Raw genomic sequence first — 22,880 nt, 5'->3', positions numbered from 1 at the left:
ATATTCAAATTAAAGTGAATATTTTTTAGAAATTTTAACTTATGACAACTACTGCAGCAGTTTCCTGGGTAATGCTCTCGTTACATGTTAATCGTTACTTTATGCTATGCAGCCCTGGCTGCCACTGCAACGAGACGTAAGAAAACTTTAACTTTTTTTTTGGTGAAAAAATGTTTCCGTCATGTAATAAGCTAGCACAATCCCTTCTCGTTACTGTTGCAGCGAGAAGACGATGCAACTAAGTAGCAAATAGATGTTGTGAATGGCATTGATTAAGATCTCTGAAATCAGCCATATTTAAGGTAATCGATAGCTGCCATTCGCTACTTTTGCAACGAGAAGTGGTTGCTTTTGGTCTTACTTAAGCATAAAGAGCAGCAAGCTATTCGGTAAAGAACTCGTTACTTTTGCAACGAGAAGTAAGAACTCTTTGTTATGACTCAATAATCTTTCACCCAGGAGCGATTTAGGACTTATTTAAGCTTTAAGAGAAACAAGCTCTTCGGATAAGCACTTGTTACACGTTTCTTATGCAACGAGAAAACGATGAAACAATGTCGATGTAAGCCGTGCTGATCAGCATAGGCCAAGAGTCAGCTGTGTTATATTCAAAATGTATTATATCCTCTGAAAGGGCTGTTTACAAACTGAGTAGCCGCTGGGATTTCCAGTCAGAGCTACTTGGTTTAAATAGCTGCTAAATTCTTTTTAGACTATAGATCTGAACTATCAGAATTTCAAATAATTTTAAAGTTTTTACTTTTGTTTTCTTCCCCCTCCCAAATTCCGGTACAAATACAAAAAAAAAACCAAGCCAAAAAACCAAAAACCAAAAAAAGCTCAAAACACCCCCCTCCCCCCACCCAAAAAAAAAAAACAACAAAAAAAATTAAATAAAATAAAAAAAATCAAATACATAAAATTATAATAATAATAGATTAAAAACGACAATGAACCCTCCCCGGGCCAGACAGTTGAACATGCGCCAGCGTCGGCCCCAGCCAGAGCTGCATTGGGGGCCCAACGAGGAGCAGCAGCACGAATACGATAGATTCATACCACCGCTTGTGGCCGCTCGCTTGCAACACGAGAATCCGGTGGATGTAGCCAGGTTTGTCCAAAACCTGAGGATAATACTGCAGCGCCAACGCGTTCACTTCGACATGGGCGAGGGCGATGGGGTGCATGTGTGGAGCTGGCGCCTGCCACCCCGACCCATCGATCAGGATGGCGGTGGCGATGATATACGGCCGCGTCGACGGCCTCAGCCCCAAATGCTACCGGCAGCTGCTGTCCGGCTACCCGAGGTCCGATACTAAGAAGCCCCCAACACTAGCACCCGAGTGGTGCCGCAACTAACCCAAGCGGCACTGGACTCAATTTGTGGCAACCCTCGGAACTATTTCACTCACTCGATTTGTGTGCGCGCCAGTGCTGCACAGTGGCGCGTTTTGTGGATGTTACTGGCACAAAATGATCAATAGGATAAGTGGGATGAATTGGCGACTAGAATCGGGAGCTGGTACAACTCATCCATCTGGCCACTCGCCAACTCCCGCTCAGTCTCGCGCTCTTTCTCTCTTGCACGCCTACACACACTACACCATCTCACATTGTGTTTTATTATTATTATTATCCCAACCAAAACAAAAAAAAAAAAAAACAAAAACAAAAAAATAATAAAGGAATAAAAAAAAACATGTCTAGCCCCAGCCCGAAACCCCCGCCCGTACCTTCAGTTGCCATCCTATTTGGTTGTCTATTTCTGGGCAACGGGCGGCGAGAGGCCATCCAACAATATCCAAAACTGGCTGGCGGCGAACGGAGCGGACGGCGAGCGCAGAGCGCACGCATATAATAATTTCCTGTTCAATGAGCAATTACCGTAATAAAGATACATCTCGGCTACTCTATTATACGCATCGCATTTATAACCCTCCTTCCGCCCAACACAAGAACGGAGATTTGGGCTTTGGTCTAGCCCTAACAATAACGACGATGATGCTCATGTTCATAATGATTATAATGATTATAATGATGATTTTGATGACTGTGGAGTGACATCAGCTCCATTCAATTGTAACTCTCTACACTGGGCATATTGCAATTGTGTACGCTTAGCTGGGGGCCTGACAACAGCTCTGACATTATTTTTTTTTTTTCCTTTAGTTTTGTGGGGTTAGACCGTAATTGAGCAGCAACAAAGGGCAGCTAACTGAGCCAAATTCGGCAGGCAGGAGGTACAAAGTTATACAGCAAGTCGGGATGATAGAGAAAGTCTTTAGTCAGGCCTAGGCTGGTATTCGAACATAGAGCATCGTTCAAATGCACAAATGGTTGGGTCACTATGACATAGAAGAGGAGTGAGGAGTTAGGAGAGATTCCATTTGAGGAATTTTTCTTGCAATTCTTTCATTCCATTCCATTTATAGATTTTTATTACCTTCCATTATAATGAATCAGATTTTGTTATAATGAAAAGTATGAATAGTCTCTATTCTTCAGAAATTACGTAGTCTGATAATTGGACTGAAGCTCTCTCAAGTCCCGATTCTTAGAACAACTCTCCTGGCCGGTCAACTTGCCGCTGGGGCGCTTACTGACTTTACTGATTGATTTCAGAGCCGATTGGTGTTACATGAAACCACCTAGGTCAACAAGCAGCTTAACCCATAGCTATCTTCAGGTTTCTAAAAGCCTCTGCATAGACTGGATCTCCCTGGTTCGAGTGACCAGTAGAAGCTCATCATCTGTCCGCAAAGTGACGCAAAAAGGTTTGGAGAAATGAGATATACAAATTATAATTATCTAAATTCTTCCATATTTGACTCTTTTTCAGAGGGAAGGTCAATCTGCAAGCCGGAAGAAATCGTGACCTAAGCACTTCTGTCGTCAAAAAAAGGCAGTGGCAATGCCGATGACTTTAAGCATACAAAATCGCTACATCAATTATGTGAATGGGGATTGCTGACTAAGGGATTTATTTCTGTCGGAGGATCAAAAGGATTAGTCGGCAAGGAAAAGGAACATTTAATGAAGCTGTGGTTTGTATCACAGGTATGATCGATTTCTTAGATTAATAAGGCATTTATAGCTTTAAGGCCATTGAAAATCATGACGACATCTGCCCTGCCAAAGTTGCCAATAAAGTTAAAGAGCCCATGAATGCGCTTGAAACAGGGAGGTAGAATCCTTTTATACATAGTATAGGAAATCCTGAAGTTGGCTTCCTTGACGCATTTCCGATAATTGGAAATGGAAATAAAAGTGTTGGCACAAAGAAAACTAATGTAATTATTATCGATTACTTGACTTGAATACTTACAAGAACAACATAGACAGCGAGAGAGTAAGTGGGAGCGAGACGCTGCATGAAAAATAGAGCAGGAGATAGAGTGTGATGCTCATATGGAATGCAGCTTTAAGGTTTCGCCACAAAATAACGCGTGATGGATGGTAGCAGCTAGGGAGTAGTAAGAGCACAGAGAGAGAGAGAGAGAAAGCTGCCATTAGAGAGACCGACGAGAATGGGAATACTCGACAGCTCTGCAGTTGCCATTAGCAGACAGTGTCGAGCTGTCAGACAATTGAAGGCGCGTCTGTGGGTGGGAAACGGGTGAATTTGGTTGAATTGGATTGAGCACGATGTGGATTGTGGCAGGCAGTGCCGATGCTTTTGTTTCGTTCATCAAGAGCACATTTTATTGCTTTATGAGTTTAATGAAGTGTTGCCAGCCCATTCCTATTCCCATTCCCAGCCCCATACCCAACCCCTAAGATAACCCGGGCAGCCCAACTGAGTGGCAACCCTTCGCTTCGCTTTCACTTTTCGCCTTGACAGCCAGTGGCTGCCCAAGGAGCGAGGGCGGTCTTGTGCGGCTGGCAACATATCAAACAATTCTGACAGCATCCAACTGACTATGTGAGTGACTGGCTGACTGACTGACTGACTGGTTGACTGATTGATTGACTGCCTGACTCGCAGTCTGTCTGAATTTTGTTCTATGTCTCGGTCGCATGTAATGCATAAAGAATGAAGCTTAAATAAAAGTTGGGAGATGAGAAATAGGATTAACTTGTCACACAATTGAATTTAATTTTCCATACACACACACACACACCCACACACACATACCCACGCACACACACACACATCCATCCGCACACACAAAGCATCTTGAAAGCTGCTCGCTTTGTGCCAACTGCCAGACAGCTACTTCAGCCGCCTGTTTTTGGAGCTCCGGGCTGTTGTTGTTGCCTTTGTTGGTATGGTCTATTACTTTCACATTGGGGAATTGAGCAGTTTCATTTTCATCTACCTCTCTCTCGCTCTTTCTCTCTCTCTCTCTCTCTCTCTCCCTCTTTCTCTCTCTCTCTCTCACTCTCGGTGTGCCGTTTTTGTGGTAATCTTGTGCTACGGTTTTGTAATGAAATTACAAGGTTCCCAGATTTGTCAAAGCAATCAATTCTTTCATATTGAACTCTTCACTGGGTTTCTGCCCTGAGACTAAGCTTTTGCTCTGCGACCTATCCGCCCCTTAACACCACCTCTTCACACCCTTGACTACCCCTCTGACGCTCCTGTTGTTATTGTCCTGGTAAATTGTTGAAAGCTAGCTAACCTTTTTTAGTACTCACCGAAATGTTTGGCAATCTGATTGATCTCCATTTCCCGCAGGCTACGGCAAATATTTTTATGCCCAAAAATGTGTCACAATCATTTTTAGGTGGCATTACTAGTTTAGCAGCTTGAGAGTGAGCCCAGCAGTGAAATACCTTCATGTTGGACTGTATAAACACATGGAAAATATTTAAATGGCCATCAGATATAAAAACAATAGGAACGGATATCTTTGACACGTTGAAGATTAAATAACCTTCGGGAATTGTGGCCTATAAGCATGCAGATAGGTGAGAGGATTAGCGAAATGCTTAATAACTGAGCAAGTGAAGATATCTAGCAAAATAGACATATTTCTATACAAAGCAACTTTCCTTTAAGGAACTAAGTAGATAGCCAACTTGCCGCTGGGGTGCTTAATGAATTTTTCGCCTTGGTTTCAGAGCTGCTAGGTCCCATGAAAGCTTCTCTAATACACCAAGTTTACCTATGGCAGGATTTTGCATTATTAAATACCTGATACTAAAAAAAATATCATTTTTCCCGCAATGCTTTTGTATACACACATTTTTTGTATGTTATATTAAAGGGCCCAGCAATGTCATAGGGATCGGTCAGTTAGCAGCGAAGTCGTTCAATAACTCAAGCTGCTGCGTATTTAAATGATGTGAATCATCCATCAATTAGTTGACTGCAATGCTGCAAGAAACCTTCCAATTCAACCCCTTCCATGCCACGCCTGTCCAGCTGTTGCTGCTGTTATCGAAAGGACATTGGCTATGCAGCGCACATGGCGTTCGGCTCTTATCCTTTGATTAGCGACAACAAAGAGCTTCCAGACGTTCATTAACTGTCACACAAATATGGCAAACAATGGGTAGAGCGAGAGAGGGAGTGGGGAGTGGGAAAATGTGGGACATATGCTAGCTCTCAGCATTGGACAAACTGTAGTTAGGTAAAGATCAACCTTAATTAAATAGTTGGGCAATCGAAGAGCCCCTTCATCCGAAATCCTTTTCGTGGGGCAACTTTGCGTTACATTTCACATAAAAGAGTCTAATCCATTTGCCCGATACTTATGCACGCCTGCACTCGGGGGATTAATAAACTCCAGCCTCAGTCGCCGGCTCAGCATTGTCGCAACCACCGAGCGGCGCAGCGCACCACCAAAATCAATTTCAACTGTCAACTGTCAATCAGGCAGCAATTCAATCACGCAACGCTCTGGGACTTTCAGTCCTCATCTCGGCCACTTTTCCGTCTTGAAGTCGCGTTCGGGGGTTGTCGGCAACGCTCTGCGGTTCGGCTTTAAAGCATTATAAATTATGAAGAAACCACTAAAAATGGGCCCATGAAATTGGAACTGATTCTGGAACCGGTTGTTCATGTCGCAAACATTTGCTCAAGAGATTTTTATGAATTACTCGCACAATCGCCACGATTCAAGCCGCCAACCCCTCGCATATTTCTGGCCTGCACAGATTTTTTTTTTTTTTGTTTGGTTATGTATACGAGTTCGTATTACCCATTTACAACTCGACGCTCCAGCCTATGCTTAACACGGCAACAAGCTGGTCAACGGCAAACGGGTAACAGAAATCGAGCTCTCGGCTAAGGGTGGCAGAGTGGGGCTGGTGCTGGGGGCTGGTGCTGGGGTTGGGGTTGGGGTTGGGGTTGGGATCGAGGCATGGGCAAGAGTAGGGGCAGGGGCAAGCTGCTGCTGCTGCTGCGAGTCACAGCTAAAATTCACAGTCAAAACACATGTCACGTATTTTGCTCGTAATTATGGCAAACGTGAGAAATTTCGTTAAGATTTTCTTGGCACATTTGTATACTCTAACTTGGGTTATTTACAACACTTGCCTTCTTTTATATTCTGTACATAATTTTAATATTTTCTCGCTCAGGTCTGGAGCTGCAAGTCCATATGAAAATTTTCCTTTGGTCTCGAACCACATCTCAGCTTTGAGGTTCGGCTCGGTTCGGTTCGGTTCGATTCGTTGATTCGATTTTACAAATTCATAGGCATATTATATTTTGCTTGTTATATATTCCAAATAACATTGCATTTGGAAAAAAGAAATGGAGAATGTAATTAAATTAAAAACTGTTTTCCAGAGAAGTGTTAGATGTAAACAACTCGGCTGTAAGGCCTTTATGGGTTGGACTAGACATGAAGCAGCAATCAATCAATCAGTCAGACAATCAATCAGCATAAATAGTTTTAAATATGGTGATTAAAATTTAATATTTTTTATTTTTCTTTTTTGGTAAGTGAAATATAATCACTTACCAAGAATTCGAGAATTGAGGGAGAGGGTGGGGTATATTTTATTTATTTTTCAACTTGAAAGTGTATTGAATATCCTACCAGCTGTTAGCTTAATTGTTCCACTGGCGTTTGTTTGCTTTTTTTTAGCTGTTTACTTTTGCGCTCGCCTTTGGTAGGTATAATTTTTGGCATTTGCATTTTGCCTAAAGCTCAGCCTGGCTCCATCTTTGGAACCCGCAACCCGCACACTGCTTAAACCTTCGGGCGCCCCTACGAGCTGCTTGTTAACATGTGTATCCACTTGTATACTCTTACAATTGGGAAATGGCTTTTGATAAATGGCAGCCAAGTTGTGTTGCGTTGTGTTTCGTTGTGTCGTTTCGGCAAATTGTTGCCCTGTGCAGGGGATGTCTTGACCTTTGACCCTTGGCAGGGAGCATCAATCAAAGACGAGTTTGGACTTTAAGAATGCCTTAAACTCGACTGAACTAGATTTTTCCTAGCTAGTGAGGGATTTCAATTGCGTTTTTATTATTTTAACAGTTTGTCAAGTTATGTAATCTTAGATGTATGATCCTACATTAGCTGCTGTTACTGATGTTGCCGTCATTTGTTGCATTTAGCTGCTGCAACTCCTTCATCAACTTTGCTATTAGTCCCTGCACCTGGATCATAAAACTTTTCACCAGCTCGCGACGTGTTGTGCCTGTTGTTGCTGCCCTTTCTGTCGTTTGAGGCATGCCGTACGCCGCCAACACTGAAAATTTGCAAAAACAACTGTATTGTAATCCAAATTCTGTGCATGTTGTCTAACACTTACGGCTGACCACTAAAATAAAAAGTGACCATTTGTTTAACATTCTTGATGGGTTAAAATACTACTAAGGTATTAACCAAACGGGCCTAGCGCTAAATAGGTTTAGAAGGTAGCTCCCTACGTGCTGAACATGGTAATGCAACGCACGTAGAACAGCGATTGGACTGTGCAGTGTTGCATAACGTTGTGAGACGTTCAACTGGGTAATTGCTAAGAACCATTCAAATAATCATAAAACTAAAGGCGATTTCTTAGTACAAGATTCAAAATAATTTTCAGAGCTGCTTGGCTAATATTTCAGTCATATATGACTCCAAAATAAGAAAAAAAAGTTTATTCATTAAGCTGGCTTATAGTTCACTTAGCAATTTAAAATGAAAGTAACTTATGCCAGCTTTAATTTCCCGAAGCTTCAAAAAATAAGTCATCTTTCATTCTTTCTTTAATTGGTAAACATTATAACTTACTATGGGAACCAACTGAAGAAACGAATAAAATAATAAGCTTTTGTAACGTTCCCTGTATATTATTTAAAAGTACCTTAACCCAATTCCTAAGCTTGGAATTAATAGACAGTTTCTCATTTCTCCTCTTGCTCGTGTCTCATTCTTTGGTCTTGTTAATGGGAACAGCTCAAAAAGTAAAAACTCACATCATTTAGGCATGCAAATTTGTTTTATTAGACAACAAAAGGTGTACACATTTAAATAGATTAAGTTTTAGTTAATATTATAAGTATTTGGATTAGGAATTGACGCGTTCGATCATGTTTGGTGCTTTTGTCATTCAGACTCCCAGACCTTTTCCCAATGAAGTGCCCAGAGAAGAACCTAGGCCGCCACCAGCCAGGCCGCCAGTGAGGCTACCAGCGGCTCCCCCGACCGTTTGTCCAACGGAGCCAAGGGTACCAGTAGCAAGGGAAGCAGGATTTCCGAGTAGCTGACCTGCAGGTAAACCTTGCAATTGTGGGCGTGCGAAGGTGGCGCCAAGGAAGCAGGCTGCAAGCAATTAAAGTATTGGATTCAGTTAACTATCCTAAACTAGTTCAGTTGAGTTCACATACCGCACAGCATGAGGGCCACGAGGAACGTCTTGTTGAACATGTTGTACGAGTTGTTAGTTTGAACTGTTTGCTGTACTACCCAACCTGGGGTCTTTTATACGAAAACCTCTGGAATGCTGAGATCAGTGCGTAAGCACGTATTTCAGCATTGACAACGAGCTCGTAGAGCGTGATATTAGCCCAGAACTAGCACAGTGTCTCTCTACTTTTGCCGCTGCGCCTATCTCAAGCAACTACTTACTAATTGACTTGTGCATTTTAATTTCTGATGAGCAGACACATGTTTTATACTTATAATGTCATATTGTTAACGTAGCACCCTGTACGGCTCTTCGCTTGTAATTCTGTAGTTTATTTTACGTTTTTCACGTTTAATTACATGGGTGCTTCCAGCATTTTCATTTCGCCTTCCGTCACGTTTATTTTAAATAATTAAAATTTTAACAGTCGACACCGATAAATGCGTGTAAATTGTGTTCATAAGTATTCATTGTAGAAAAATGTATACCTTGCAACCAAGTTGATGTATGGGCTATATTGGACGTAGACGTTAAATAAACACATAATTTGAAGCAACCCCCACTTAGCAACAAGAAGCCTAAATATATTTATAATGGATCTCAAGCAAAATAAGAATCAGATTATTCGATATGAAGCTGCCTACAAATGCCAAAGAGATTTTATTTGTATACGATTGTAAATATTTGCATTTATTAAAATAGATTTGAACTTTAATTTCAACAAAGAGCAAGATTACAGGGTATATAGTCATCGTATACTGGTGCTTGTATTTTAAAAGGCAATTACAACATGCTTACGGCATTATGTGTCAGCATTAAATCCAAGTAGCGAATTTAATAGCTGACGTTGCTGACATCGGTGGGTCGTCGTGCTTAAAGAAAAGATTTTCCATTTGTTAGATTAAAATAATCTTTGTTTTTCAAAGGCAATTCTTGCATGCAGCAATTATCGTTGTTAGCATTTCAAATGATCACAGCAATCGCACCAGCTGCCGGCCAAGTTTACGTGCCTGTTGACCAACACCTGACCAACAACTGACCCAGTTGATAGGGCGGCCGCCCGCCCACAAAAAAAACCGACAACAAATAAAAATGGAACCAAATTGGTAACAAATGGTCTGCATGGCTTCCGGTGGTCAGCTCTTGGGTGTGAGCTCAACACGTGGTTGATGTCGTGATGTTTCCGGTATCAAAGACGCCACCGGCAAAATATGACAACAACAACAATTGCTGCTGATGAGCGTGTGTGTGGCTGATTATAATCTGGCAGACATGATAAGTAAATAGTGAAGCTCACGTACAGGCCACACGTTTCCGTGCGAAGTGTGTGTTCGCATCAATATAAAAATACATCTGATGAGCACTTGGCAAATCAGTTCAATTAACCAAATTTATAGAGCAACAGCAGCAGCAATATCAACATCAGCAGCGGCGACAACATCAGTAAACTTCCTGAGGCTAATTAAGGAACGACTAGGATGACAACAGCAGCAATAACAAAAGCAAATCGCACGATGCTGCTGCCAATTTTGACATCACGTCGACATTTAATTGCGCTCGTTGTGGTAACAACATTAGGTAATTAGTGTGCCATGTGACCGGCAGTGGTTTGTGGTCGCGTCTTTTGGGCTTCTAATTGATTTTCCAACTAACTATTGACAATTTTGTCGACTGTTGTTGTTGTCATTACATTACAGCCTGCTGCCAAATGTGTGCGGCACAGAACTCCACGTTCGTAGCAACAATTGTCAGCTCGAACAACACGTTGCAGTCGGCAAATGAGACGCGGCTCAATGAAACGATTACAATCAATATTAGCGAAATAATTGCTGCTGCTGCTGCCGCTGTTGAGCCGACAACAGCAACATCAACGACAACAGAAGCAACATCAACAACTTTAGCAGCATCAACACTAAGGAGCACACCAGCAACATCAACAACGGTGGCGACAACAACGGTGGCAGCAACAACATCAAGCAGCACACCAGTAACATCAACAACGGTGGCAGCAACAACATTAAGCAGCACACCAGTAACATCAACAACGGTGGCAGCAACATCAACAACAGTGGCGGCAACAACGGTGGCCGCAACAACGGTGGCAGCAACAACATCAAGCAGCACACCAGCCACATCAACAACTGTGGCAGCAACAACATCAAGCAGCACAGCAGCACCATCAACTACGGTGGCCGCAACAACGGTGGCAGCAACAACACCAAGCAGCACACCAGCAACATCAACACCGGTGGCAACAACAACATCACGCAGCACAATACCAGTAACTAGCACAACAGCAGCAACGGTCCCAACAACAACAGCAGCAATAGCTACAACAGCGGCAGCAGTCTCAACAAGTAGCACGACATTAGCAGCAACAACAGCATCACCAGTTTTAAGCAGCTCAACTGCAGCAGTAACATTAACATCAACAACAACAACGACAACAGCCTCAACAAGCTCGACAGTACCAACAACAGTGACAGCTACATCGACAACAACCGCAGCAAGCACAATATCTACGCCCATGACAACAGCATTGGCGACATCAACATCTACAACACCAACAGCACCTCTCATAACCACAGTCGTTGACAGCAGCAGCATCTCGGCAATCACAACGACAACGCCAGCAACAGTTGTTAATAGCACGATAGGAACAATACCAGCAACAACAGCAACAACAACTACCGAAGTTTTAGCAACAACAAGCTTAGAGCCCTTCCCAATGGCACCCTATCCCACAGTTTTTGGTCAGCTGGCAGCCATGAACATAATCGGGAAGCTGCCCGAGAAGAAGAAGGGTCGGAAGGGACGGAAGGGGCGCAAGGGCCGCAGGCGTAGACGGACCACAACGACACCCACAACAACAACAACAACAACGACGACAACACCACCTCCACGAACAACAACGCTTGGCGACAATAATATCGACGACGATGATGCCAGCATTTTGGAGGATGTGGATCTGCTCGAGCCGCTGCCAGATCTACCCCTGCGATTGGGCCACATCGACAACCAGCGCATTGATCAGTAGTTTTGCAAGCCGCAGCACTCAGTGAGCCCAAACAATCTGGAATTATGAATCGTCACTATAAATATAAAAAATTGTTTTATTTTTTATACAGCTGACATAAAAAAACAATATAATATTCACATATTTTTTCATATCTCTTTAGTGAATTCTTTTGAACTATCAGCAAAAGTTGTTAAATTCGCGAACAGCGAATAAACAAGTCATTGACAAGCTGCGAACAACAGCCACCAAAAAGTAACTACAAGAAACCAGTAAGCATGATTGAGTCAGGTATGCTCGACTAACAGATACTCTGTACTCAGCGCCAAGCTGCCATTACATACATTCCAATCTTCTACCTGAATGTGTGCCTACCACACGATGTAATGCAATTCAAATTTATTCTCTGTAATTTTTTTATCTCCAAGTTGGTTTGGGTATTGTGGTTAGGTTATATTATTTACTTGCATCTCTGACCTGCACCAAAGTTATCATTATGGAGTATAATAAGCTATTAGGACTTAGTTGGCCAACCTATCTGGTTGGAATATACCATACATAAAAGGATATTTTTACTAAATTTTCCAACTACTAAAATTAAACTGCCAGATAATAAAAGATAGCTATTGCTTTTCTCTCGCAGGCTCTTTACCAGGACAATCTCATAGTGTTTGCCATCTTTCCAGATGCCATATATATATTCCACCTCCTTCTTTTATATACACATATATTTATATATGTGAAAAAAATAAAACATCATTATGGAAACTCTTTTTCAGCTATTCAGCAACAAAGCACAAGCCTCTTTTTCTATATTGAAGCTATGTCAATTTCATACAATCTAAACTTGTTTAAAAATGTTCATGATTTACAAGCAAAAATTCTCAATTTGTTCAATTTGTTGTGCACATTCGATATGCAGTGTTATGTTTAGGCAAAAACAACATGGCTGGCAATAACAAGATCTCACACACACACACACACACACACATACTCACACTGGCAAACAACCGGTTGGCGTGCAATTAATTTAACAAATTGTTTGCTCAGCACAAATAGCCATACAAAACAAGCCAACAACAAATATTTATATATTTACTATATACCAAGCACCACACACATACACACACTTATTCACACACACACACACATGCACGCACGCACACATACTGCTGCACACACGTGAGGCTGCCACATGTGGCGCATATATTTGCTCGAAGTTCGAGTTGCAGGCAGCAGCTGGCGCACGTTTGCCCCGCCCTCTATGCCCGGCGCACTAAATAAATACAATTTAACTTCCACTTTCAACACATCAACAGCTGCCCCTGCCCCAACCCAGCCTGCTCCTATGCCGCACTCCTCACTCCGCTCCTCTAGCCCTGCTGACAAGGGCCAGCAGCCAAGTCAATTAGCGAAGCCGCTGTCCAGTTTGCCAACCCCCCCGCGACCTACCCAATGCCTACTACCAACGCATTCAATTAAAGTTGCCCCCTTGCAACCAATTCTCATCGCACACCCCGTCTTATTGTTTTTCTCGCCAAAAATTATTGCAAGCGACACAAAGAATATATGTTGATTCAGAAACTAATCAAAACTGACAGTCAAATGGGTGGTGGGTGGTTGCCGCACCACAGTGCATTGAACTGTGTGGTAAGCGTAGAAGGAGAGCAAGGTGCGTGTGGGGCCCGGGGTATTGGGCTTAACTTATCAATAAGCCGAGTGCGCACATGCCAAGAGCCAAGTGTGATTGGACGCTGTCAGCAAAGACAGACAACAAATGAACACGTGCTTATCAGCTGGAGAGCAGCACGTGCTCCGCCAGCTCTGGTCGCGACTCTCTGGTCAAGCATTTTGACATTTTGGCTTAAAAGCAACTGGCGGGACAGCGGTGTAGGCACAGAAACCATTGGCAGTTACCACAAGCAACAACATGGCAAGCATATTGAGGCAACAATTGGCGCTGCTGCTGATCGCCGTGATGGGTAAGTGGTTATTTCAGTGATAGTTATACCAGTGTGGTGCTCAAACTCTCATTGGCAGCCCTGCAGCTGTCACACGCCTGGCTGCTGAAGCTGCCCAAACTGGAGGAGCTGACGGAGAAACTGGACGAAAAGGAGCACAAGGAAGCGCTAAAGAAGCTCGATTTCCTCAATCTGTTCGCCGCCAAAGATGAGAAAAAGGAGAACGAGTGGGAGAAGATCAAGCAGTGGTTTGAAGACAAGAAGCTCAAGGAAATCAGCCTATTCGAAGCGAAAAAAGAAAAGGAACTGGAGAAACTCGAAGATAAGCTGCATAAGAAGAGTGGCAAAAAGGGCAAGAAACTAAAGTTGAGGACAACCACCGAATGCTACAACCAACACGAGTACACCACGAAAGCCAGCTATGTGCCAGAGTCCGAGGAGCACTACCAGGAAGAGGAGGAGCAAGAGGAGGAGGAGGTGTTGGTGCAGTTGCCCAAAAAGCTAAAAGACAAGAAACCCCCCTGCAACTGCCAACCAAATACTGGCTACGACCATGCGCCCACTGCGTACGATGTGCGCGAGGACTTCGAGGAGGGGGTACGCTACTTTACATAGAGTGGATGGCGTGGAGAGTGGGGCTGTGCATAGAGAGTGGGCCTCGCATGTTGCATAATTACATATACTTTCTATTTTTTTAATAAATTTTATGAAAATACTTACGTGTGTGTGGAGAGAGGAGCATACTATTTGATATTTGTCTTGTCGCCTGCATAGCATTTGCATATAAATTGAATTCCCAGGTTTCGTTGAACCAGCTCGCCTTGCCCCTCCTCCCCTTGGGTAGACAGCCAATATTTTACACATTTTATGTCAGCAAGCGCGCTCGGCGCCCGTCCCCCGTCCACAGTCCGCCGTCAAGCCTGATCCATCACTGAACGCCGACACCCACGTTCTCACCCACAGCCCACTTGCATACCCAATCCTGGAGAATCATCTGCATCGGTTCTGTCAGTGCGTCGCTTCATCAAAGTTGTCAGCGGCGGCAATGACACATTGTGCCCATTATTTGCATAAAGTACCCCTGCCCCTGCTCAGACTCTGGCCTTGTCCCTGGCCGTGCCGCTTTCCTTGCCCTGTGGCACCAAGCCATCTTGCAGTGCTGCAAAGTGGTTTATCCTGTCGTAAAGGGCAGATAACGACAAAAAATACTCGCATCATATGAGCTGTCAAAAGGATATGGGGAATGAGTAGCGACTCAGGAATGCACTTCTTACTGTCAGGTGGCAACCCTGCAGCTGTCATCGAATACTCTGTTATCGATAAGTGTGCACAATAAGATGGGGGCTCGAACCTTAATTACGATAATATAAAAATATATTGCTTTAAGAGAACATTTGTTGAGCTTAACAACCAAATAAGCTTTGTTTTAGTTGACGGTTCTGTCCGGTTCTTATTGAAACTGGTTTGGTTTAAACCGATTGGGATCAAACTCTTGGTATAAATAACTTGATCTCTACTTTATTTAATGGTGCTTACCTTAGATAAGAGAATATCGTCCACGGTAGTTTCAACTAGAATTAAGGACCTGAGCTTATGCTCTGTCGCAAACCCCTGAAAAATTTAAATATCCAAACTGTGTCGCTTTTTAGCGCTTCTTTTCTAAGATTCTTTTCAATGTTGTGCTTCGAAATGTTATCAACAGGCAGTAAAAAATATATCCGTATCAGACCCAAGATATGGTATTATATATAAGTTCATTTTTCATTTAAAAACTTTATGTAAGTAGGCTTTTCTTTAAATCTATTCAAAGTAATTCTACGTCGTGAGCAAAACGTTTAAGATTTTGTAGCACAAAAAGAACATGAAAATTGAATGCATTCTCACGAGAGCGAGGTGGAGAGAGAAAGAGAGCTAAGTGCCTTGGAAAGGGCAACGAGGGATAGGCAGAAATTGGTTTCCCGCGTCTCGTTTTGCCAATAAAAACACCTAAAGAATAATATTAATGTAATGCAACTAATAAAAATATACTTAAATCTCTTCAATCTATAAGCAATATTTTATAGCTCAGGCTGTGCAATAAGCGTGCCCAATTTAATGTCTCAGCTGAAAAATCAATAAGGTCCATTATGTGTTTTTATGGCCCACAATTAAAGAACAGTTGTACGACCAGCGAAGGGTGCCGAGGCCTGGAGCTTATTTTCTCTCATTGTAACTAGATCAGCTGCAATGGCCCTAGAGCGCCGCAGTTTCTCGATTCGCCCCAAGCGGCTGTTTGCAGTCCCCAATACAATCAGAATTTTTCGCCAAACTATGATTATTTTCCAATTGTGTTGTCTTCTGGGGGTGGCATGTAGTGAGCTGTGCTATAAGGGGGAGCGGTGGGTTTCGCAAACGAAGGGAGGGATAGTTCGTCATTCCAAGACAACTGCCGCACGAAACTTTGGACAAACTTTGAAGCCCCCAGACACCGGACAGCGGAAGCCGACAAGCAAATGCACAACAGACACAGTCTATAAGTCGAAAAATACGTATATGAACTGGCCACAACTGATCGACTTATGGGTATCCTATAAAAGATGGAGGTGGGGCCTTTTTGTCCGTAAAATTTTTAATGCACATATTTGCCGGGTGTATGATATTCCTTTTAGTGTTCGATATACTTTCGCTTGGTTTCCAAAAAAGATTCTGCCTTGCCTTGATTTTATCCTAATTAATAATCAAATTTGCCTCCTTTCATGTACAGAAATCTGTACCAGTTTCTTGCGGTTACATTTTCTCGGCTAGCATAGCATACCCAACTTTCATGCGGCCACTTGCCCTGCCACAGAAGTTGCTCCAGCTCTTGTGCAGCTTTTCGATAGCCCAATTTCTTTCATTGCTTAGCCGTAGTTTTTTTTTGGTTTGACTCCATTCAAAGGGGGACGCGGGTCAATCTTGTTAATTTCGACTTGCGCAGTGCGGGATGTGGAGAGGGAGGGGTAGACAACGTCTAGAATTGTCTGCCTAATTTCAGTACTTCTGCGTTTTGGGGTTTCCAAGCCAGCGCAGCCAAGAGCTGCGGCTCCATCTATGCTATCAATCCCAGCTACTCTATCTACTTATAAAACTCGCCGAGTGTCTGTCTGTCCGGCCGTCCGTTGGTCCGACTGCTGCTCGGGGTTACCCACGCATGTGGCGCATGGGCGGCGCTTGGGGGTGGGGCGGGTAAGGTCGGTGTCCCGTAATCGCAATTAAGATAATCAAAAAAGTTTTGACTGTGGCCTGTCGAAACGGTGTTTTTACTTTCGTCTGAGACTTACGTTTTTTTCATCCATAAACTTCCTGAGCCCTTGTCTCCCCTTTTGATTGGAATCATGCCATATAAGCAGTGTGGAGAAAGGGGGACTCGCTGCGCCGCAGCGTATGCTACAAGTTTTTGCAACGCACCCAAAACTGTCGTCGGCGTTAAAGTCGTTACCAGAGCTACGCGGCTAAACATGAGCTTGTGGCTGGGTTTGAGGTTAAGCAGAGCAAAGAAACAAATGCAAATGCTTGTGAGTAGAGTGTGCGACTAGCAGATACCCTGCAAGCGTGTCAATCTTCTAAAATATTTGTACAATTTTTTCCGAGTTAAGATTTACAATAATAATGCGTTGTTTTCTATATAAATTCTATATGCTATATGCTGAATGCATAGAAAGATATCAAAGATTCATTTATTAAATATATATACTTATGGTATGGGAACATCTATGAACCAATTTTCCTGACCCTAGAACCTATAGTCTCTGGCATCATACGGAGTCATCTAAATGAGCCAGTAAAAAGCCTGTACAGAGTTTTCTGCTTCAATCCGTCGCTAGCACTTGTAGAACATATTTTATACCCCATACGATTTGCTTGCGCTACAGGGCATGCAAACTAAAAGAGGAAAACAACTTTGTCTGGTCAAGATTGTTGGGCAGTTGCTGGGCAAGGGTTTTCCTAAGGGCTGCGAGGGCTGCCAGGCGCGTGTACTTTGTGCCCAAGTTTATGGCAAACAATGTTTTTTTGTTATTGCATACTTTGCGGCTATTACGAGCATTTGCGGCTCTCAACTTGAATTTCAAGTTTTATTGCGCGCCCAAAGAAAAGCGAAAACCAAAGTCGAGGAACAAAATACACAACCGAAACGGAAACAAAAACAGCAACTGAAACTGAAACTGAAAATTAAACAAAAAGTAAAATGCTAGTTTTTCTTCAGCTGACAATCTTGGTCAGGATTGTTGGGGGATGAGGAAGTAGAGACAGAATACAGTATATCTGACTGAAATTTTCCAACTCATGAGCAGCAAAATCAATTCGAATCAAATCAGGCAACGCATAAATCACACTCGTCCAGGTGAAAGTTGGACACCCCGCCTGGCACACACTCAAACGTACACACACACACAAACACACGGACGAAACGGAAGCAGCATTTAGCGATTTCCGCAGCAAACAAAATGAAAAGCCCCAAACGAAAGTTGGACATAGGCGAAGGCAACCCAGCTCAATGGAAATGGGAATCGACAGGCGGCGAGACAGCGCACAGACGCACAGCCCCTCCACGCCCCATTTCAGCCCTTTCTCTGCCCACTACAAAGTAGACAGTGTAAGAAGAAGCAGAAGATGTGCAAGATGTGGAAGAGTTAGACAAAGTGGCCAAGGGTTGTGTCTGTCGATTGGCGATAATCAGTGGGAGGAATCAAAGCGGGAACGTGCCGAAGTCAAAGGGTCTTGAAAGGGTGGCGGGCTGCTGGAGAGGGGCAAGTGGAAGCACTGAAATAGTTCATGCAAAATTTCCAAAACGAACTAAAGTCGCGTTCCCAGTTTCGCTTTACATCGAAATAAAAAATATATTTTGTTTACAATAGTTTGTTTTGCAACATGATCGAAGCAATCGACTAATCACAAAATTCAAACCACTATTAGATAAGATAAGCAGATACTTTAAATGATTAGTTACTGCAAATGTAGCTATGAGAGAGTATTTTTATACCCTGAACTGTAGTGAAAAGGGTATGAAGGTGTTCTGTAAATGTATGTAGCAGGCAGAAGGTAGCATATTCGATCTGAGAGCTCCTAAGAGCTAGATAATTTTGAATGACGGAACTCTTGGTGTCCTTTCAGTTTGAGTTTGTTTCCGATAGTCGATAACCTGTCCTGTTTTCAAGGAATCGATAAATATTGAATCGATATCCTGTTTTCGAGAAAATCTCAAGAATCAGAAGAGCTAGAGTCACAACTTTGCGTACAAAAATGTGCAGACTAGTTCAAGTACTTGGTATCATTTATGGTGCGTCTTTTGCGCAAGAGAAGTGCGTCCAAATCCCAACAACTGGAGTTGAAGGTCCTAGCTAAGTGCTCGTAGATGGCATTGAATATTAAAAGTAAGGCAGGCGATAATGACGAGAGTTTTGCTGAAAACATAATCGAGAGCAGCACTCACCAATGCAATCAACGGAACCCTTCACATAATAACAGGAACCAGGACTAAAAACACAAAAACATGGGCCAAGGCAAACAAATCCTTGAATCAATTGAGCCACAAAAACCGCTTCGGTCAACAGAATTTTGAGCACTCGCAACGCTTCGCTGGCCGCAACTTTCGCTTTTCCCATTCTGACCGGGCTTTCCTTCCATTTTCCCTCATTTTCCTGGTTTATCGCCATTGAAGCAAAGCAAAGTAAACAAATTAAATAATGTTAATAACGAAATCTTGTTTTCAACATAAACAGCAAATATGCAAATGTCTTCATAGCATTAAAACCTGCTGAGAGCAGCTCGTTGCGAATTACCAGAGGCGTGGGTAAATGGTGGGTTTGGGAGGTTGAGGGGCTTAAAGGCCAACCGAATCCGATTCGGTTTCGAACAGAACAGAACAGAACAGAACACGTGCCACACCCGCACTCTATGTAAATAGAATCGGCCAACACTGCAGCAGAGAGTTGAAAGAAAGAAAGAAAGGGTATTGAGAGATGGGGCCCGAGAGACAAGAGATGGATGATTGCGGACGAGAGTTGGCGGACCGAATACTTTGCATTACTTGTTGTTGTTCAATCAAAGGCTAAAAGAATATTCCTGTCCGTCAATTTGCATAGATATCCTGCTGTTGGGCAAACAACTCAGTGAATAAGTCAACGTATAACCGGAAATTTGGATTACAAAACCCAACAAACTGGTTTATTGCTGGAGTGAAGATAAACAGATAATCAATCAGTCAGTCAGTCAGTCAATCAATCAAGCAATCTGACACGCAATGCAAGCAGAACTTTATACGACTTTAAAAAGTAAGAAGAAAAATTGAGCACATTTCTAAAACTCATGAGATTCTACTTCTCATTGGAACAGAAATCATTTCAATTTTCAGATGTACATATTATCTTTTATTTTTTCTTCAGCACAAAACGAATTTTAACTGAAAATATAACTGTTAATTGCAACAATTGATGTTCATAAATGACTTCCTTCACCAGAATTTTCACAAAGTGATGCGATTTAGTTTGTACTTGTTGCAATCTGTGTAAAATGAGAGGCTTGGAGGAATAATTTTCCAGCTTAAAACTTACCTAATTTCCTTTTAGCTTGAATACAATTTCTGCCGTATTCTGTGTATTATCGTGTAGCATGCCTCTTAACTGAAGAGGTTTTCGGCGCGGATCCACAAATCTCAATTTGGGTAAAAATAAATCGTCCACTTTATTCTTAAACTGCTTTCGACTAGTGCAAGAGTATATTGTAGTCTCTAATGATCATCAGTTTGACAACTTTGAAGCAAAATCTATTTGTGAAACTTAGCTGAGAACTTTTTAATACTGCTTTCGAAAAATTTAGACGAGCCGTTTTTATTGTGATTATTATATTGATTGTGATTTTGTTTGAAAATCGATCAACTTACTTACTTTCAACAAATTAAAAGCAAAGTTAAAAAAAATGTGACCCAAAGTCAGTCTGGGTTCATGTAGATGGAGATTGGGGCATATTTTCTCTCGGTGCACCGAAGATTAGTTGCAATCGATTGCACTTGGCGCAGTGCCTGGTTTTGAAAAGAAGCTCGACCAAACATCTTTTGATATTGGGCGACGCGAAAAACGGAAATCGCATTTTGATACTGTGAAATCAAGTTTATTTATGCGAATGGACACACATACACACACACACACACACATACGGACGCGGAGGTATTACCTGATGTAATTCCTGACAGACAGAATACGGCACACAAAGTCCAATGGGGGATGTTTTTGGCGTGGGCGGACGGGGGGTCTGGTTGTGCTGGGGTCTTTTGGACTGCGGGTCCGGCTCGCGTCAGTCAGTCAAGTGTAAAATTAAAAAATGTCAACAGAAAATTCCTTTGGCGTTGCTTCAATTTTCTGTATTACACAATTTTCGTTGTTGCGCTGAATGTACTTTGTTCCTTGTTTTCCAACGGCGTCAGCGAGAAGGGTATATTGGTTATGTCTGTCTAAATTTCGAGACTGCAAACAAATGTGAAATGTGCTTACAGCTTAGCAGTCGCACTTGGAGACATGCTGCCAATACAGTTGAAAAGCATTGGCAAAGCAGTCACAGTTTAGGGTTCAGTGGTAAGATATGCACAATATAACACAAAAAGATTTAAGGCCTCTGTTTGAAAGGCTCCGCTTTAAGGTCACAGCTTTAAGGGCACATCAGATATGGGGGCCCTCAATAGTCACAGCTTGGGCAGCACAGTTTGTGCGTCACAGTTTGAAAAGAGTATTGCGCAGTCGCAAATGCTGACTAAAACGCATTAAGCGATTACTGTGCTAGGAGCTTATTCCGGTTGTGGTTGTTGTTTTTATTGTTGTTGTTGTTGCTGTGTTTGTTGCTGTTGAACAATGACAGCAACTTTCCATTGTTGTGAGCCGCTTGCAATTAGCAGGCATTGAAGAACCCCTGCAACTTGCCCCCACCGCCCTGCCTTGGCCATAATGCCCAAGCCGCACGGCTCACTGGCCAGGTAAGCCATAAAGTCATAAAGCCAGAGAGTGATAGTGCGGCGGTAGTGGGTCCTCCTTCACCACTCCTACCACTGGGGTAACCCCTGACCAACGTCACGCTGTCCAGTCTCGACTACCAGCCGAGCAAATCTCGGCAATTTGTCGGGTTTTCATTATTTTCTTTTTGTAGCCAGCATGACAAATCGCCAAAGAACCTAAAAGGATGAAGCTTCCAGGAGAAGTTTTGGCAAGGAGTGGGGTAGGAGGAGTGTGAGGGGTGTGGGTACAGTGACAGCAGCTTCTCAACTAATGTCAAAATTCAATTGGAATTGACAATATTTGCTCAAAAGGCAAATAAAAACAAATAGAAAATAATATTATGCAAATGCTGAAAGTAAGAGCAGAGAGTGGACCCAAGCAGAGGACCAAGGAACTACCCATGGACGGTCCTTTGTCGGTGAGGCAGGCGTATTGTGGGGGATGTGTGGGTACTAAGGACTGAGGGTTGTCTTGGGTTTGGGTTTGCCCTTACATTCTTATCACATTACGTAACAGGCCGCAGACTTGAGCTCGAATAACACAAAAAACCCAAGTCGGAGGGTAGCACATGCACGTGTGGGGTGTGTATAGTGTGTGTGTGTGTGTGTGTGTGTGTGTGTGTGGGTGGATATGTGTGATGGAGAACGTGGAGTGGGAAGATGGCATTGGGGTTTTCGGAATTGTGGGTTTCCATTTCGCATTCTATTCATGGGGAAAGGGGCATCGCGAATGCGGATGCACGCATCAACATTCATTTAGTTTGCAAAGATGCGGCTGGCAGATAGCAGCGGCATTTTCCTTGTGTTCCTCCACAATTTTAATGTCCTCCTTTAATTTTCAAAACATGAGTTTAAAATGCAAATTTCACTTTGCGCCGGCAGATAATCAATAGAGAGAAGCATATCCTTGCTTTAAGAAATAATAACAAGACAATCTGCTTAAAGACCTTAAAGTATTTTTAACAATAAGTAAGGCTAACCTGCCAGCGAGAAACTTAGTGATAAGCAAATTAACTTCGTACCGAAACCTACATCTTAAATTGACCCAATAGCACAGAGAAACTATACTATATCAGAAGATAAATTGTGCAATAATATCTCATATATGCAT

At 42.7% G+C, this 22,880-nt stretch overlaps 5 protein-coding genes across 5 annotated transcripts; 3 read left to right on the top strand and 2 right to left on the bottom strand.

Annotated features, from left to right (window-relative positions):
* Nucleotides 1-675: 675 nt before the first annotated feature.
* LOC6633799 (uncharacterized) lies at nt 676-1,916 on the top strand. Its single transcript, XM_002057283.4, has one exon. It carries the CDS (start codon nt 951-953, stop codon nt 1,317-1,319), a length of 369 nt encoding a protein of 122 aa, XP_002057319.1. The 5' UTR covers nt 676-950; the 3' UTR covers nt 1,320-1,916.
* A 5,431-nt stretch (nt 1,917-7,347) lies between these two features.
* On the bottom strand, nt 7,348-7,801 carry LOC138911301 (uncharacterized). The gene is made up of 2 exons (XM_070209504.1): nt 7,714-7,801; nt 7,348-7,650 (listed from the first exon to the last, which is right to left on the bottom strand). The coding sequence occupies exons 1-2, from the start codon at nt 7,751-7,753 to the stop codon at nt 7,475-7,477; spliced, it is 216 nt and encodes a 71-aa protein (XP_070065605.1). The 5' UTR covers nt 7,754-7,801; the 3' UTR covers nt 7,348-7,474.
* A 565-nt stretch (nt 7,802-8,366) lies between these two features.
* LOC6633798 (harpin HrpN) lies at nt 8,367-8,913 on the bottom strand. The gene is made up of 2 exons (XM_002057282.3): nt 8,774-8,913; nt 8,367-8,708 (listed from the first exon to the last, which is right to left on the bottom strand). Exons 1-2 carry the CDS (start codon nt 8,811-8,813, stop codon nt 8,497-8,499), a joined length of 252 nt encoding a protein of 83 aa, XP_002057318.2. The 5' UTR covers nt 8,814-8,913; the 3' UTR covers nt 8,367-8,496.
* Nucleotides 8,914-9,888: 975 nt separating this feature from the next.
* Muc4B (Mucin 4B) lies at nt 9,889-11,963 on the top strand. Its single transcript, XM_032440095.2, has 2 exons — nt 9,889-10,371; nt 10,491-11,963. The coding sequence occupies exons 1-2, from the start codon at nt 10,272-10,274 to the stop codon at nt 11,828-11,830; spliced, it is 1,440 nt and encodes a 479-aa protein (XP_032295986.1). The 5' UTR covers nt 9,889-10,271; the 3' UTR covers nt 11,831-11,963.
* Nucleotides 11,964-13,692: 1,729 nt separating this feature from the next.
* On the top strand, nt 13,693-14,485 carry Femcoat (femcoat). The gene is made up of 2 exons (XM_002057279.3): nt 13,693-13,791; nt 13,850-14,485. The coding sequence occupies exons 1-2, from the start codon at nt 13,740-13,742 to the stop codon at nt 14,383-14,385; spliced, it is 588 nt and encodes a 195-aa protein (XP_002057315.1). The 5' UTR covers nt 13,693-13,739; the 3' UTR covers nt 14,386-14,485.
* The last annotated feature ends 8,395 nt before the right edge of the window (nt 14,486-22,880 follow it).

Source organism: Drosophila virilis, chromosome X (genome assembly GCF_030788295.1).
Source record: "Drosophila virilis strain 15010-1051.87 chromosome X, Dvir_AGI_RSII-ME, whole genome shotgun sequence".
In the NCBI taxonomy this organism is placed as follows: Eukaryota; Metazoa; Arthropoda; class Insecta; order Diptera; family Drosophilidae; genus Drosophila; species Drosophila virilis.
Note: the sequence above shows the minus strand (reverse complement) of the source record. Positions and strands in the feature narration are given on the sequence as shown.